Source organism: Periplaneta americana, chromosome 3, assembly GCF_040183065.1.
Source record: "Periplaneta americana isolate PAMFEO1 chromosome 3, P.americana_PAMFEO1_priV1, whole genome shotgun sequence".
NCBI classification, from domain to species: domain Eukaryota; kingdom Metazoa; phylum Arthropoda; class Insecta; order Blattodea; family Blattidae; genus Periplaneta; species Periplaneta americana.
Genome location: NC_091119.1, coordinates 164,760,886 through 164,776,415, shown reverse-complemented (window position 1 = coordinate 164,776,415; position 15,530 = coordinate 164,760,886). Strand labels below are relative to the sequence as shown.

The 15,530-nt window shown below is 34.8% G+C and overlaps 1 protein-coding gene and 1 non-coding gene across 2 annotated transcripts; one reads left to right on the top strand and one right to left on the bottom strand.

Moving 5' to 3' along the window:
• Nucleotides 1–3,623: 3,623 nt before the first annotated feature.
• Nucleotides 3,624–3,695, bottom strand: TRNAY-GUA (transfer RNA tyrosine (anticodon GUA)). The gene has a single exon. It is a non-coding gene; the product is annotated as a tRNA-Tyr (tRNA).
• A 5,460-nt stretch (nt 3,696–9,155) lies between these two features.
• Nucleotides 9,156–14,027, top strand: LOC138696814 (activator of basal transcription 1-like). The gene is made up of 3 exons (XM_069822239.1): nt 9,156–9,434; nt 10,294–10,474; nt 13,643–14,027. The coding sequence occupies exons 1-3, from the start codon at nt 9,275–9,277 to the stop codon at nt 13,938–13,940; spliced, it is 639 nt and encodes a 212-aa protein (XP_069678340.1). The 5' UTR covers nt 9,156–9,274; the 3' UTR covers nt 13,941–14,027.
• The last annotated feature ends 1,503 nt before the right edge of the window (nt 14,028–15,530 follow it).

The window sequence follows — 15,530 nt, the reverse complement described above, 5'->3', positions numbered from 1 at the left end:
GCAAGGGAGTCGGTCATTTGTTTTTTAAATCACACTTTTGTTCGTAAGTCAGTCTTGATAATACAATTGTCCTAAAAAATTCAAGTAAATTAGTGTCAGGAACTGTTATTTCGCTCATTATTTATTATATCAGCCACAATGCACACTAACACTTCAACTGAACACAACAGACGAAAAGGGATAACTCGGAAACTACTTATTTTCAATGTTAAAGCTAGCTTCTTGGAAGCCTTGCGACTAGGGTACCGGTAGTTCAGTTAGAAAGGGATGGAAAATCTGCGGGGTGGATTACACACAAGAAACCGGTCTGCTTGGAAGCTGGTGTGTGCAGGCTTCTTGTTTACTGCTGCATCTCAAATCATCCTGAGCTGCCGCATCACAACATTTAAAGCGTAAATATAAATTCTATTAAAATTGATAAATAATTTTCTCCATAAACTGCAGGTTTATTATGAAATAATTATTAACTGGGGAAGCTAAGCTTTTTAGCTTACATTGACGCTACGCCACTGGTGATTACTGCATCGTGCCTTGTAGATAAGTGTAGGGGGTAATGCTTCCAATTGGAACGTCGGAAAGGGTTGAGCAATACCTGGAATTGTACAAAGAATAGTATTGAAGATTTACTCAATTTGAAAAACAATCACTAAACCAAATTACACAAACAATAGTAGATTTAATTTATAATTGAGTAATGAAATTGTCTTTATAACAAAATATATTATTATTAACTTTATAATTATTGTATTAGAGATTACTGCATCGTGCCTTGTAGATATGTATAGGAGGTAATACTTCCAAATGGAATGTCATCGGCAGGGACAGGAATTCGAGTATCTGTGTCTTAGGGCTGCGCGTCATTGCTAGTTCCATCGCCGAGAAAGGAGGAAGCCCGCCTGCCTGGTCTGCTGTCTGTATTCACCTAGTTCGTAAGACCGAGGTTCCGTTCCGTATGTAGATCAACTTGTCAAGTTTTTTAGAAATATCAAAATTAAATTATTTCGATATAAACGAGAGGAGCATCTAGTTTCAAATACGTTTCGTTACAAAAATTAGAAAAAAAGATAAGCTTTCATTAGATATAAAGCTACAGGTAAATTTCGTGCATTAAGACAAAGCAACAGTGAAATTTTGGTCAAAAAATGGAAAAGTTTAGTTTTTCAGTATTTTATTATGAATAAACTTTCTATTTTAATATTGCGCTTTTCTCTAGAAAGTTCTAAGGCAACAGGATGATTGTAATGTACAGTTTTTCACATTTGAATTTTAAAATTAATTTCTTTTTTTTTCAGCATTTTGTTGCATTCAAAATCCTCTACGCGATACAGTTTTCATGCAATTGTCTTAATATTTTCAGGAATTGTGTATATTGAACTAAAAATCTGATTCCGGCTTTTTTTTTTCATAGTGCTAATCATATAATTTAAAAAAAAATCTTCGGCAGATAATATAAAATTCGAAAAGAAAAATATCAATATTTAAACATTTTAATAGAAAAGTAACAAGTTTCTTAACTCTTAAATTGACGGTGTATCCTATAGGATACATCAGGTTAATAAGCTACTCGTATATGCTATAATTTTAACAAGAATAGAAAAAAAAATGGTAGGAAAATTAAAATTTTACAATAGCATTGTACTTACTTACTTACTTACTTACTTACTTACTTACTTACTTACTTACTTACTTACTTACTTACTTACTTACTTACTTACTGGCTTTTAAGGAACCCGTAGGTTCATTGCCGCCCTCACATAAGCCCGCCATTGGTCCCTATCCTGAGCAAGATTAATCCAGTCTCTACCATCATATCACAGTCTACTATATACAGTCGCGAAGCTCAATATGTACTAAAAATGCAAACATGGGTAGTTGCCCACCACTAGGATCGCTACTATCGCCTTATCATCGCAGATCTCTCTCCTAGTAGACGACAAAATATGTTACACTTTCGTTGTTTTCTTTTGGAAAAATTAACACCTTCGTTCCATTATTGAAATATTAAATGCATAAAGTTAATTTATTATTTTAATGAAGTATATTAAATTCCACCATAAACTCAAAGATACCTGCAAGAAATAGGTTAATATTATTTTGGTTTGTGCAAAACGAACTGAAATTTACTATAATCGCTTCACTCATTCAAGATTATAGCGATAATTAACTATGAAACCAATAAATATTAATTTGCATTTCCCTTTACAACAATAATAATGGAAATATGAATTAATGGAGTAACTTACGTGTACCGGTACTTGTAGTGTAGGCTTACGTAGTTAACAAAGTGGGGTGAGGTTAAGCAATAATAATCACACCAGAATTGGAAATAAAACGTGATCAATAAATTTTATTGTAACAGAATTTTTCTACGTCTCTAGTAAAGTAACAAATAAAAATAACAACAAAATTAACAGCTATAATTAAAAACATATCCTTTGAAAAAAAAAGTAGGCCTAAGCAATAATAATCCCACCAGAATTGAAAATAAAACGTGATCAATAAATTTCATTAAAACAAACTTAATTTTTCTACGTCTCTAGTAAAATATTATTATTCCAATTATTGTATTTTAGCCATTAACATTTTCATTACAACCAATAACGAACATTTCACAAGCATCAATGTGAAATACGCAACGAGCTAGCACTCGATGGAAATACGACACAGTCCAAAATCGACCATGGACAGTCTATTGTTTCTAGTTGCTAACCGCTTGGAGCGCTTTATCACGAGATTTGCAAAAAATCACCTCAAGCTTCGAGACTGTATATAGTAGACTGTGATCATATCCTACCTCCCTCAAATCCATTTTAATATTATCTTCCCATCTACAATAGCATTGTACAACATATAAAAATATGGACATTGCGATAGTTTTCTCTACGGTCCGACTAGGTTTAATAAATTAGTGTGAGAAATGAAGCTTTGCCAGGTTAAGGGTTATACTTTAAACTTGACTTGAGGCTCACATACTAAATTTATAGATAGAAATTTGAAACCGTTCATTTCATGGTGCATATTGATGAAATATACATTTAGCGATTAAAAATTTAATTAAATATTAATATCTCGGGAATGGTATAGTACATTATACAGCAATGCAATTTGGTGTTGTATTAACATTGTATTTTCATGATTTGATAAAAATTTGAAGTTCATTGGTTAATAAATAAAAATTTTTAGTATTTTCACCGAATGAGGTACGTGTTATTTTCATATAATTTGTGCGCGAATTAAATTAATGGATCTGTTCAGAGCCTTTCTCCAAAAACATTAAGGGCCATATTCATAGACATTCTTAGCGCGGGCTTCCGGTGGATGATCAGCGAACTAACGTTTTTCGTATTCATAAACCAGTGTTTGCGATATAATATGATATGAATCCTGTACAAGTAATCAGTCGATAATCGGGGCTAGTTTAGCACGCTCGTAGCGCGGGCTAGCGAAATGTCTATGCATAGCACCCTTGAACTTTACTAAACTCGAAGTTACCCTACTTGACTCGATTTCTTGACTGCAGTGTAGAATATATTATTTCAATGTATCGAAGTACATGTGATATTTCCATGCAGATATTCTGCGTCATCATACGATGAAAGAGTAATAGAACGGAGAAAAATTCTCTCCGGCGCCGGGATTTGAACCCGGGTTTTCAGCTCTACATGCTGATGCTTTATCCACTAAGCCACACCGGATACAACCCCGACGTCGGACGGAATTGTCTCTGATTGAGTTCCAACTCTTGGGTTCCCTCTAGTGGCAGCCCTCTGCACTACGTCATAGATGTCTATGAACATAGGACCGAAGTCCACACATGTGCTGAGGTGCACTCGTTATGAGTGACTAGTAGGCCGGGATCCGACGGAATAAGCGCAGTCTTAAATCACTTCGTGATTTACGCATATCATATATTATTTCAATGTACCGCAGTACATGTGATATTTCCATGCAGATATTCTGCGTCATCATACGATGAAAGAGTAATGGAACGGAGAAAAATTCTCTCCGGCGCCGGGATTTGAACCCGGGTTTTCAGCTCTACGTGTTGATGCTTTATCCACTAAGCCACACCGGATACAACCCCGACGTCGGACAGAATTGTCTCTGATTGAGTTCCAACTCTTGGGTTCCTTCTAATGGCCGCCCTCTGCACTACGTCATAGATGTCTATGAACATAGGACCGAAGTCGTTACATTAGTGGGACTCTGTACGACATTTCGCCCGATATTAAAACGTGGACGATCGATCGGCTCTTCTGCAGGTCATCCGGTATTCGGCCGTATACGGCCTAACAAATATTCGGACGTTCACGGTGCCAGTGGACGGCTAGGCTTAAACTCTACGCAAGTTACCGTATTCGACTCTCTTCACTAGAGACTTCGTAGTGTAGGATCGAATATAGAGATGAAACGAAACGTGGTTGGACGAAAATTGATTGGAACTTTTCAAATCTTACTTGCATTGCAAGTAGCAGATATTAGGAAATGTAGTTTATAATGCCTAGTTAGACGTATTTACTATGAACTCCATGTTTTGAAATGGAATTATATTCGATTATCAAAATTAGCGTACTCTAATACAAAATACAAAATGTTGGGATCAATTATTTTTGGAAAATCGAAAATTACCAGAAAAAATTCGGCTACAGATTTATTATTAGTATAGATTTTCAGTATTTTGAAATGTATTGCCTGTTCAACCTGTTCTGAAAAAAAAAATACAATTACTTACTAATCCTGTTTTTGTCCACTAATGAGTCTAAATCGACAAAAAAATGTTAACTCTCTGCAAAAGTTGCCAGGTGACGATTCAGAATTAGCGTCCGTATAATCTACTTACACCACAGCTAAAAAGTGATTTTTTTAATTAGATTAGATTAGATTAGATTAGATTAGATTAGATTAGATCTTTATTAGCCGAATAGAATTACAAGCATTCATGGCGTCGTCAGTACACAAGAAAAATGACATAACATACAATATAATACAAAAATAGACTTAATTCTAAATAAATTTAACAGTTTAATATTAAGTGACATGCAAAAAAAAAAAAAGAGAGAAAAAAAAAGAATATATATAGGACAAGCTTGATCTTCAGTCTCCACTGTTCTATCTAGTATCTTCTCTTTTTGCTTTCCCCTGTCTTTTCTTCAACTCTGAGTTACCTGAAACATAAATGGTCAAGGGCAGTATCAAGAAACGTTAAATTCTAAAATTTTAAATTTAGGTATTCATTTGTGCAAAATGGCATATGTACGAGGTACGAGGATATTCAAAAGTAAGTTACATTTTTACGTCGCCATAACCTTTACAAGAGTTAATATACAGAAAACGAACACACTTATAACTAATAGACATGGAGTTTATTGGTTTCAGTTTAAATATTCAATATGTCCGCCATTTGTTCAATCAGTAGGCCTAACGATCTTTCTTTTATATTGTGAACAGCATTTACTAATATAACGGGTGGAATATCTTCAATTTGTTGCGAAATTGCATATTTTAGACGTAGAATTAGTTTTAAAAAACTATTATAAATGATCGCACAGCCAAAAATCTGCTGGACTGATATCAGAGGAACGCGCTGGCCAGGTGTTAGATAAATTTTGTTCTGAATCTTTATATTCAGTTTGTTAAACTTATTGCATTCATAATAACACTGAACAAAACTAATTTTATCTTGTAAAGTCAAACCATTTTAAAACAATGATAGTGATTTAAAAATTTCATGGGGCATACTAAAAACTTTTGGTATTAAACGCCTAACTGGAAAAAAATATTATAAGCATCATCAAAGATTTCTTGAACATTTTGAATCCTCGCCTTTATTTTAAACCCTAATACTATAATTTGATATAGGCTACATTTTGTTGTATATATATTTCTCATTGTTGTTATAATATGTAGTGTATATGATTGATTTTTATGGGCATGATTCAAAATGTTCAGTTTTAATTAGTTTTTTTTTTTTTTTTCAAAGTTTATACACAACTTACTGCTCTTCAAAACATCCAGAAATTTGTTTTCTGGAATTCAGGATCCTTGGAGTGTGCATAATGTTATTGGTTGATGTTTAATTTTAAAATTTACTTACTTCCTACATTAAAAATAAATTTACAATTAATGGTTTGCGTTTCAGATAAGTCTGTTATTAAATAGGCTACATAAAAATGTTCAATCTTACGACTTATCAATTTAATATTAACACTTGTTAATACATGTTAAATATAAAGCACGTCAAGCACAAAATAAGCTTTAAAACTACAAAAAAACGCAAATTTTATTTTATATTACGTAGAATCATTGCACATCTCAGCAGACACAGACATTAACGTAATATTATGAATTAATTTCATGAATTGTGACGAATATAAAATGAAAATTACATCAACAAAGCTTTACATAAATTGAGGTATGTATTTCAAACACAATATCTTATATTTAAACATAGTTTGATAAGCTTATTTGAATTTAAAATACAAATGTAACTGAAACCATTGTAACAAGAGTTTTATGTATTTAAATACATAATTATACAATGTAGACTTATTTAGGGTATATAACCTAAAAAAATTTTCCAACAAGTAAAATACATAAAACTCGTGAGTCATAATACCAATTTGATGGTTTACTATAAGAGAAAAAAAATTCCACTATGTAATATAAATATCGTAGAAGCAAATTGTATCTGATGATGCTGTAAAAGGCGAAAACGTTTGTACATTTATATTTAACATGCATTAACGAACGTTAATATTAAATTGACAAGTCGTAAGATTGAACATTTTAAAAATTATTTATTATAAACGAAACCTGTTACAATGTTAACCAAAACAAATTAGTGTGATAAATGAATAAATCCCGTTGTTAGATACATACAAATGTGTTGCCATTTTGTGTATAGGTACGTTAATTAAAAAAAATTGTACCTATATATATTTTTTTTTTCAAAATGTAACTTGCTTTTTTAATAATCCTATATTTGTTCAAAAGAAGAGATGAATTTATCCCACTAGTCTGCTGAGAATGCACTCCTGTTTTCTGTATTTGAACGAGGAGATTATTGAAATATCAATTGCACCACAGAACAGGACTGTACGTAAGACTAAGTGCCAGTTGAAATTGATCCTGATAATTGTCAACGTCTCCAAATCTTGAAGGTGGAGGAACAATGCGAGGACTGAAGGTTAAACTAAATGTTGGTTACACATGCATGATTAAGTACTTGTAAAAATTCTTGCAAATGCATTGATATATCATGAAAATAAATCATTCAAGTTTTTGTTGTGATTTCGTTGATTTTAGTAAAGTTCCTCCAATAAAATATTGAATGTCTGGAAATTTTCTGTTCATTTCATAGTTTCCTCCCCAAGGACACGTTCTCCACTGCAAATCTAACATTTTCTAATCTTTCCTCTTTTTCGCCTTCCTCTTCTTCTCCACATACGATCCGTATATTAATGCTTAAGTCCTCTACCCCGAATTTTCCCGCGTAAATAAATTTAACTGATTTGCTGCTTTACTATTCAAAAGTAGTTTGGAGTATTGACGATATCATAATACATTATACAGGATGTTTCAGAATCCAACTGATGAAATTGACCTGATTGTAAAGAGGTTGGTACAAGGAACCCAGGGTCTCCGATGAAAAATGAATTGTCAGTTAAAGTTGTTTACATTTGGCTCTTATTTCAGTATTAAAATGAAATAGAGGTGTGGAACGGTGTGAGATAGTTTCGCATCTTTTTAGGGATTGCGTGAAGTCTTAACTGTTGAGAACTAATCAACCGAATCTCCAAAAATTAGCCTTCACAGAAGCTGTAAAATTGCCGGCAAGTAAGACAGCACGCCACTGCACTGCTTGTTTCACAGTCATTCATTTTCGTTACTGTACCGATTTTAGAATGGGATTATCTACGAAGGCTCTAATATAATGGACAACGCGTCAAACCTCAGGCTAGAAGGTAGAATGTTAGTCTGTCCGTGGTAGTTTTTTAATCTCCATATTTTATTGATGAGAAATCTGAATTCTTTATTTTATAAACCACCGAAATGTATATTGTATTTAACATGCTTTCAGCAACGGTATACTATATAGTACTAGCTAGTTCATATACTGGCCGAAATTTGAGAACCTTTCTTCCTCTGAGGATTCGAACCAGCGCGCATTCCGTAACGCGAGTGCTAGACAGGATACTTGGAGTCTTAGACCACGGCGCGGAATAAATTTATATTTACCTAGCCCAAATTTGTTTTCAAATGTCCCCCATTCGCTGCAATTCATTGTTCACATCTTTTTTTGAATGGAATTATTCACTTTCCTAAAGGCCCTCGCTTTTCCATCCACGACTTGTTCCAGACACCTCAGAACTGAAAAACTTGGATTTTTCTTCACTGAGGGCTAAGGGCCGGGCGCATTAACGTCCGTTAATTTCAGTCATTACATAACGACTGTGAACTTTTATTGACGTTACATTTGCAAATGAGGTGCCCCAACATTAACCAGCGTTATCTGGCAGTCATTAATCAGATATTTTCCGCTAGGTACGAAACTGAACGCGCAACTTCCATATCGATCCTCTTTTGTTTTCGATTCTTTATTTGTAGAATTAAAAGAGAACCAATTTTCAAGCTGGATTTATGAAACAAATGTGATTGCAATATAAGGGTAGAACTCAAAAATGGTGAGGGACATGGGGGCGCACCATAAAACTTTTTCAGGGCCCTCACAAACCTCTAGTTACACCACTGCAACAAAGAAATGTTCAGAATTTCCATTGAGCTAAAATATGTTTCTCTCTTGTGTAATGCATTATTTTAACTTATATTTATCATAAAGCAAGGAAAAGTACTACAAAAATGTTATGTCGCATCCCGGTTCCCCTCACCCGTTTCTGCTGCCCCTATGTTAAGGCCCTGATCAGTGATCAGGGGTTAAGGCTAGTGGCTGGACCTCTGTTATTTGTCTATGGGCTGGACTGTTGGGCTCTTTCCTGAAAATATTTGCTGTACAGAATTGGAAGTCTACATAATTCAACTGTTTAACGGTAAGCTCTAAGGCAAGAATCAAACCTGTCAATCACTACTGTGCTTATATGCGACCCTGGTGAGGTTATGTTGAACTATATAATCTCCTTACTGAAAATCCAAAGTTCTATCCTTCCGTTTCCTCTATTATGTCGTAGGCTACGATTTATTACATTTGTGATTGTGTTACAAAGTTTTGTGGTTATGTTGCTACTAGTGATGTAGTTGTGGGAAAAGAGGTGAGATAATGGATATGGACGTTAATGACGTTTCTCACAAACGAAAACGAAAATATGGAATAATATATCTCTCCACGTTGCCTCGACACATGAATGTAACAAAAATACGAGAGATATTTGGCCTCTACGGTGATGTTGGACGTGTGTTTTTGCAACCAGCAGAATCAGGTAATATATTTATGGGAAAGAAAAGTCCTTTCACTGTTAAATTTCGTCTTCTATAGTTTAATAGTTTTAATTATTAAGCACTGCCGTTTATTGTCACGTGATTGTTGGCTAGATTATGTACTTAGGCCATATAAGTTTTAGGTTAAGTATGCCATTGTGAAGGTAAAGGTTGTGCCACCCAGCACACATCATGAATGGCATATGGGGGCATGGAGGTAGAGCTTCATGCATTCATTGACCTCGCACTAGGATGAGGTGATGTGGTCATTATCATGCTCCTACTACCTTCTTACCCCTGGGAAAGATCCGGTACTCAATTTGTTAGGAGGCTGAGTGAACCTCGAGGCCGTTCTGGAAGTTTTATCACGAGGAAATCCCGTCTCTGTCCGGTATCCAACCCTGGATCTTTCAGTCCGTAGCCAGCTGCTCACCAACTGAGCTACTCGACCGCATATGTCATTGCAGTAGGTCTGTTAACACAATCTGTATGTATGGTACCTTTATCTTGCATTATCTCGTTAACTAACACGTCCTTGCTAATACAGCTATGGCATTGTTGCTTGCACGTATTTTATAATTAGGCTAACTTATATCATGTACATCTATTAGCCTGACACAATATTTTCATTCTTGAGCTGTTCAATGAAAGGACATTGCAACAGTTTGAAGAACAAGGGGAAGATTTTCATTCTTTATCACAGGACCACGTACGAACGTAAGTATATGACTAACGAATGTTGTCACACTTTTCTTTCCATAACAATAGGTAGTGTGCGTTGTTAATTCTTGTCTGTGGAGTGATCAATATCGAAATTCAGAAGTACTTTCGCCAAATTTTGTGGTACTTTTTATATTGCAGGTCAAAAAGAAAATAAAAAGAAGAAAAGGAAACTAGCAAAGCATTTTACAGAGGGTTGGGTAGAATTCAAAAGCAAACGGATTGCCAAAGAAGTTGCTCTTCAGTTAAACAACTCCCGAATTTCTGAAAGAAAGAAAAGCAAATTTTATGATCATCTTTGGAACATCAAATATTTACCTCGGTAAGTAGGTTGGATGTATGAGATATTGGTGAGTTGTTGGATCATTTCATTTTACTGTATAGAATATTTTAAGAGACAAAGTACGTAAGTGACAAACCTTGATTTCAGAATGTGTTATTCAAGGTACCTAGAACAAATTATTATCTGGCCAAATTCATGTTCTGGGAATAATAAGTTAATTAAGAGTCAAATAGCGCTGCAATCGAAAAGTATTGGGAATAAATTTTAATAAGGAACAAAAAAAAAAAGTTTCCAATCCAGGCAGGATTCGAACCACAAAAGTCTTAATTACCAGTTTGTCGTGCTCTGGAGTGAACAAGGCTCTGAAATCAACTACAAGGGTCGGTCCGGTTTTTTTGCCACTATTGTACTATTTCCCACAGCCCATCTTGTATTTTGGATTGAAAATTTAGAGCAATATTATTCCAAAGCCTTCAGAAAACTGCACTGTAAATAATAAATGAGTAACAATAAGTGCACTGTAATGAGTCTATTTCAATATAGTTTTATATTGTGAAGAATGGTTTCCCTAGCAACAAGTTTCTGTGTGGGAATTCTAACTTTCAAGGCCTAACAACAATAACTGTAAATACAACAAAACAGGCGTATTACTTTTGTTTTATTAGATTCGTATATTATTTCATTCATGCTTGACTTTTATGTTGCTAGCACCATGTCACAATACACTTTGTATGTGAGTGGTCAAGGGTGGGGCTGTGTAAGCATTGTCTGCAGGTCATTTGCATTGATTTTTTTTTTTACCTACTGGAGATGTTGATAGGTTATGTTTGTGCAGGTACTGTTCCATAACCAGATGTCTAATTCTAGCTCCTGTATATCATGGTTCTGTTGGAAATTGCGTTATCACGAATTCCCAATGAAATATTCTTATGTGCTTGAGAATCTGTAGGAACACAATATCGACATGTCAGTACCTACCTGGCGAATTAAGCATAGGCTAAATAAATTTGTCACACATGTATAACGACCAGGCTCCAAATTCATTGAAAGTATCTAAAAGATTCTTTTGTTAACACAATATTTAATATCGGGTTTATAGGTCCTTTTTCTTATGCATGATCAATCTATCCACCAAATGACGAGAAAATGAAGACAAACTTATAAAGGAGTTAGTCTGTGGATAAGCTTTGGGGCTTCTACCGCGTTGTCTTGGTGTTGGTGGCTGACGTTTCGACCACTGTGTTGTGGTCATCTTCAGAGCAGTTGTTGGATAAGGAAAAAGTCTGCGAGCTCGTGTATATATATATATATATAGTATCACCGAAAGTACTCCCCCCATCGAGACTACTATATATATATATATATATATATATATATATACGAGCTCGCAGACTTTTTCCTTATCCAACAACTGCTCTGAAGATGACCACAACACAGCGGTCGAAACGTCAGCCACCAACACCAAGACAACGCGGTAGAAGCCCCGAAGCTTATCCACAGACTATGTACATCAGCCGCAGAAGCCTACGCGAACACTTATAAAGGAGTTGGCTTCATTTATACACCGACGGATCCTTGATCTCCAGAGAACAAGGTGCCGGTGCAGGTGTTACGTGCTGTCTCTTGTCACTTTATAGATCACTTGGATATGGAACAACAAGTTTTGATGGTGAAATCATTGCAATAAGTGAATGTCTCAAGAATCTTGTATGCCACATCAATAAATTTAGGAATGCAGTTACATTGTCAGACTCCAAAGCAGCTATTCTATCAATCGTCTCTAAAAACACACCTTCATCTCAAACAGCAGAAATAACTAAAATGCTCTCTCAATTAGTATCACTCAATAAAAGAATTGTATTCCAATGGATACCATCCCACTGGGAATCCTGGGAAACGAGAATGCGGATGCTTTAGCAAAGAAGGGCAGCACTGCTACTTACAGACCTGTTACTAAATCTACGTATTACTCTGTGAAGAGATTTATTAAATCTACATACTTAGACTTCAACAAACAAAATTTGATAACACAATCCCAAGGGAAAAATGGAACTCTCTGCATCAAAATCCACAGTTAATTCCCGATTTACCACGAAAATCGTCTGTAGCTGCATTTTGATTGGCAACAGGCCATGATTGTTTGGCCAAACACCTGCATAGAATTGGAATATATCAGTCCGCTAACTGCCCATTGTGCAACTCAAACCAAGAAATGGATTTGGAACACCTCAAAATCTGTGCTTCAGTGGCTGCTCATGATAATATGTTTGAAAAATATTGGAGTGCAAGAGGTCAAATGACTTTATTGTCAAACGCCTGGCATTAGAAAACAACAACATAAAGGAGTTGTTGGTAGCAAAACGAAATCGAAAGGTTAGAGATAGGGCTTATTTTTTTGATCTCCTGAAAGATGAGGATGATGCATTAGAGACGATTTCTTTGAACTGACAGAAGAACATGGTGCAGGATCAAGTCGAATACTGCAGCAAGCAGTTTTACATGTAGATATAACTTCACCATTGTTAAAGATTAATCCAATACAAAACTGACAAGACAAAATGCCTGTAATTTTTTTTTACTCTAAAGAAATATTAAGACAGAAAGATAGTTCCGTATAATTACACAAAATTTTAAGAAACCATCCATTAATGACATAAAACTAAAATAATTAAGAGTAAATGTGAAAATTGTTGCAATTTATTATAAATGAGTATGATGTAACCATCAAAACTCGTCTTATCCACAACCGTACCGTGCAAAACTCGCCTTATCCAAAATTAAATTGTGGTTCACCACCATATTATTTGAGTCTGGTTTTTCACACAATGAATGTGAGATACTACGTCTTGTAAGAAAATGACAGTCCTGAAATAAATTTCAAAATCTATACAGTACGTTTTGCAGGAGTTTTTCCTGTTTTCTGACAAATCACTTTACCTGGATAAGGCGAGTTTTGCATTTGATAGCCTCAAATAATAAATGTTCTTATGTTATCCTACTGTATACATGATCACACACAACTGATTGTCAACAAGTGACCAGCTTGTTTCTCATGCATGGCAAAAGCTGAATTGATTATCTTAACTTGAAGTGCATATATTTTTAGTCGCGCTGTATAGTAGATTACATTTGACTCAAAGTTTGATGTTATTATTATTTTTGAGTGAGCTTTGAAATCACACCCTAATTGCAAAGTTCACATTGCAGGTTCAATTGGGTGCATTTGAATGAGAGGCTTGCCTACGAGCGAGCAGTTCACCAGCAGAGACTTCGCACTGAAATCGCGCAGGCTAAGAGAGAAGCGAACTTTATTGCACACAATATGGAAAGAAGTGAAAAATTTAAATCTAAGAAATTAGTGGACTCGAAAGTTGAATCGAGATTTGGTGGCTTTACAACACAATACCGTCAAAGGAAAACAGATAAAGACATTGAAAATGAAACTAAGAATACAGACAATGATAGAATTTCCTTTTTGAAAGATTTATTTGGAGGTGATTCTTAATTTAGATCTGTTCTGCTGATCACTGAGTTATTGATAAAATGTACAAAACAAGTTTCACGTAATACATAATATATTTTCTACACTGTATTTTCATGACTAAGTGAAATTCATTTTACATTAAACATGTTTTATATCAGCACTTCCTTTTTCATTATCGGCATCCACGTGCTTTGTCAATTGACTTGTTCTTCTCACAAAGAGTCTTCCCATCTCCTTATTGGGCGTTCAGTATCTCGAAATCCTGTTGGTTTGTGGTGGATTATTCTGTTGGTAATTTTGTTTTTATATCCTTATGCTTCCTCTGATGATACTAATTAAGTTTGCTTCGATCTTGTTTAGGTTAAATATGTTTTAATCTCTAAGTACACTGCTTATTTATTTATCATCTCACACGAATGAATCGTGAATTGCAGAAACCATTCAAGTTGTGCAGAAAGCCCATTAGTCCAGCACTCAGTGTATATTTCACAGTGGCAATAAGTTACAGAGAATTGCAGAAATGTCACAAATCCAGAACATGTAGGATTTTTTAAAAATCTAAAAAATATCAGTTTGTTTTTTTTTTTTTTTTTTTTTTTTTTGGATTAAAGGAATTTTGAAGAATTAAATATGGTCTTTACATAATTTTTTATTGTTGTATGTTTGTTTACTTTTTTCAATTTCTTGACCTAAAGTTCTTTGTAAGGTAAAGAAAATAGTCCTTCGTCTTCTTTGCCTAAAAATTGCTTTAAATAAATAAAATAATTGTTACTAGCCGTGAATTGCAGAAAACGTGAATTCCAAAAAATACTAAAGAAAAAATTTAAAGTTCATGTATGTCATGTATTATTGTGTTTTAATAAAAGAAAAGTGATCACTTCAAAATACCAAACACTTTTGAAAATAATCATTTTTTGTGCCTCCTGAAAAATTTACTCAAATGGACATGTGAGGTTTCTGCAAGTCAAGATTCAAATGTAAAAAAAGACTCGCTTCCAATTGTTTGGAACATAAATAAATAATGAATTGTAAGGCCATTTGTAAGTGTTCACTGAAGGATTGCTGATGTAATTTTCCCGAGGATAACTCAGACGTGGAAGATGATCCAGATGTAGGTGAGCTGCTAGAAAATAGTGGTAATTCCTTACATGAAAATTACCATCCTACAGATGATTTGGAGGGTAACAGTTGTGACAACGAAGGTAACAGAGTTGTTGAACCTGAACCTAATAATGATCCCAACTTTGAAGCAGCTATGTCTCAAGTGCTACAGCATTGGGTTTCCATCCAGGTAGCCTGGTTTCAATCTTTGTCCAGTGGACAAATAAGATGTTCCAGATGGATTTAATCGGAGTACTCCTGTTTCCCTTTGTCATTTCATCAACACCCTCCATCTCCCTCTTATTTCATCTATCAATTCCAATAATAAAAATAGGCTGGAGTGATGTCTTGGGGTTAGTATGGGTTTCTGATGCTGATATAGGAAGGGGTTGATGCTCTGGACCCCTGGGTCTTATCAGGGTACTCATCAAAGAAACGGGACCTGGCTCTATAAGGGGCTGAGGCAGGATGGCCTACCTGTGAGCATTGGATTGACGATGTCACACAAAC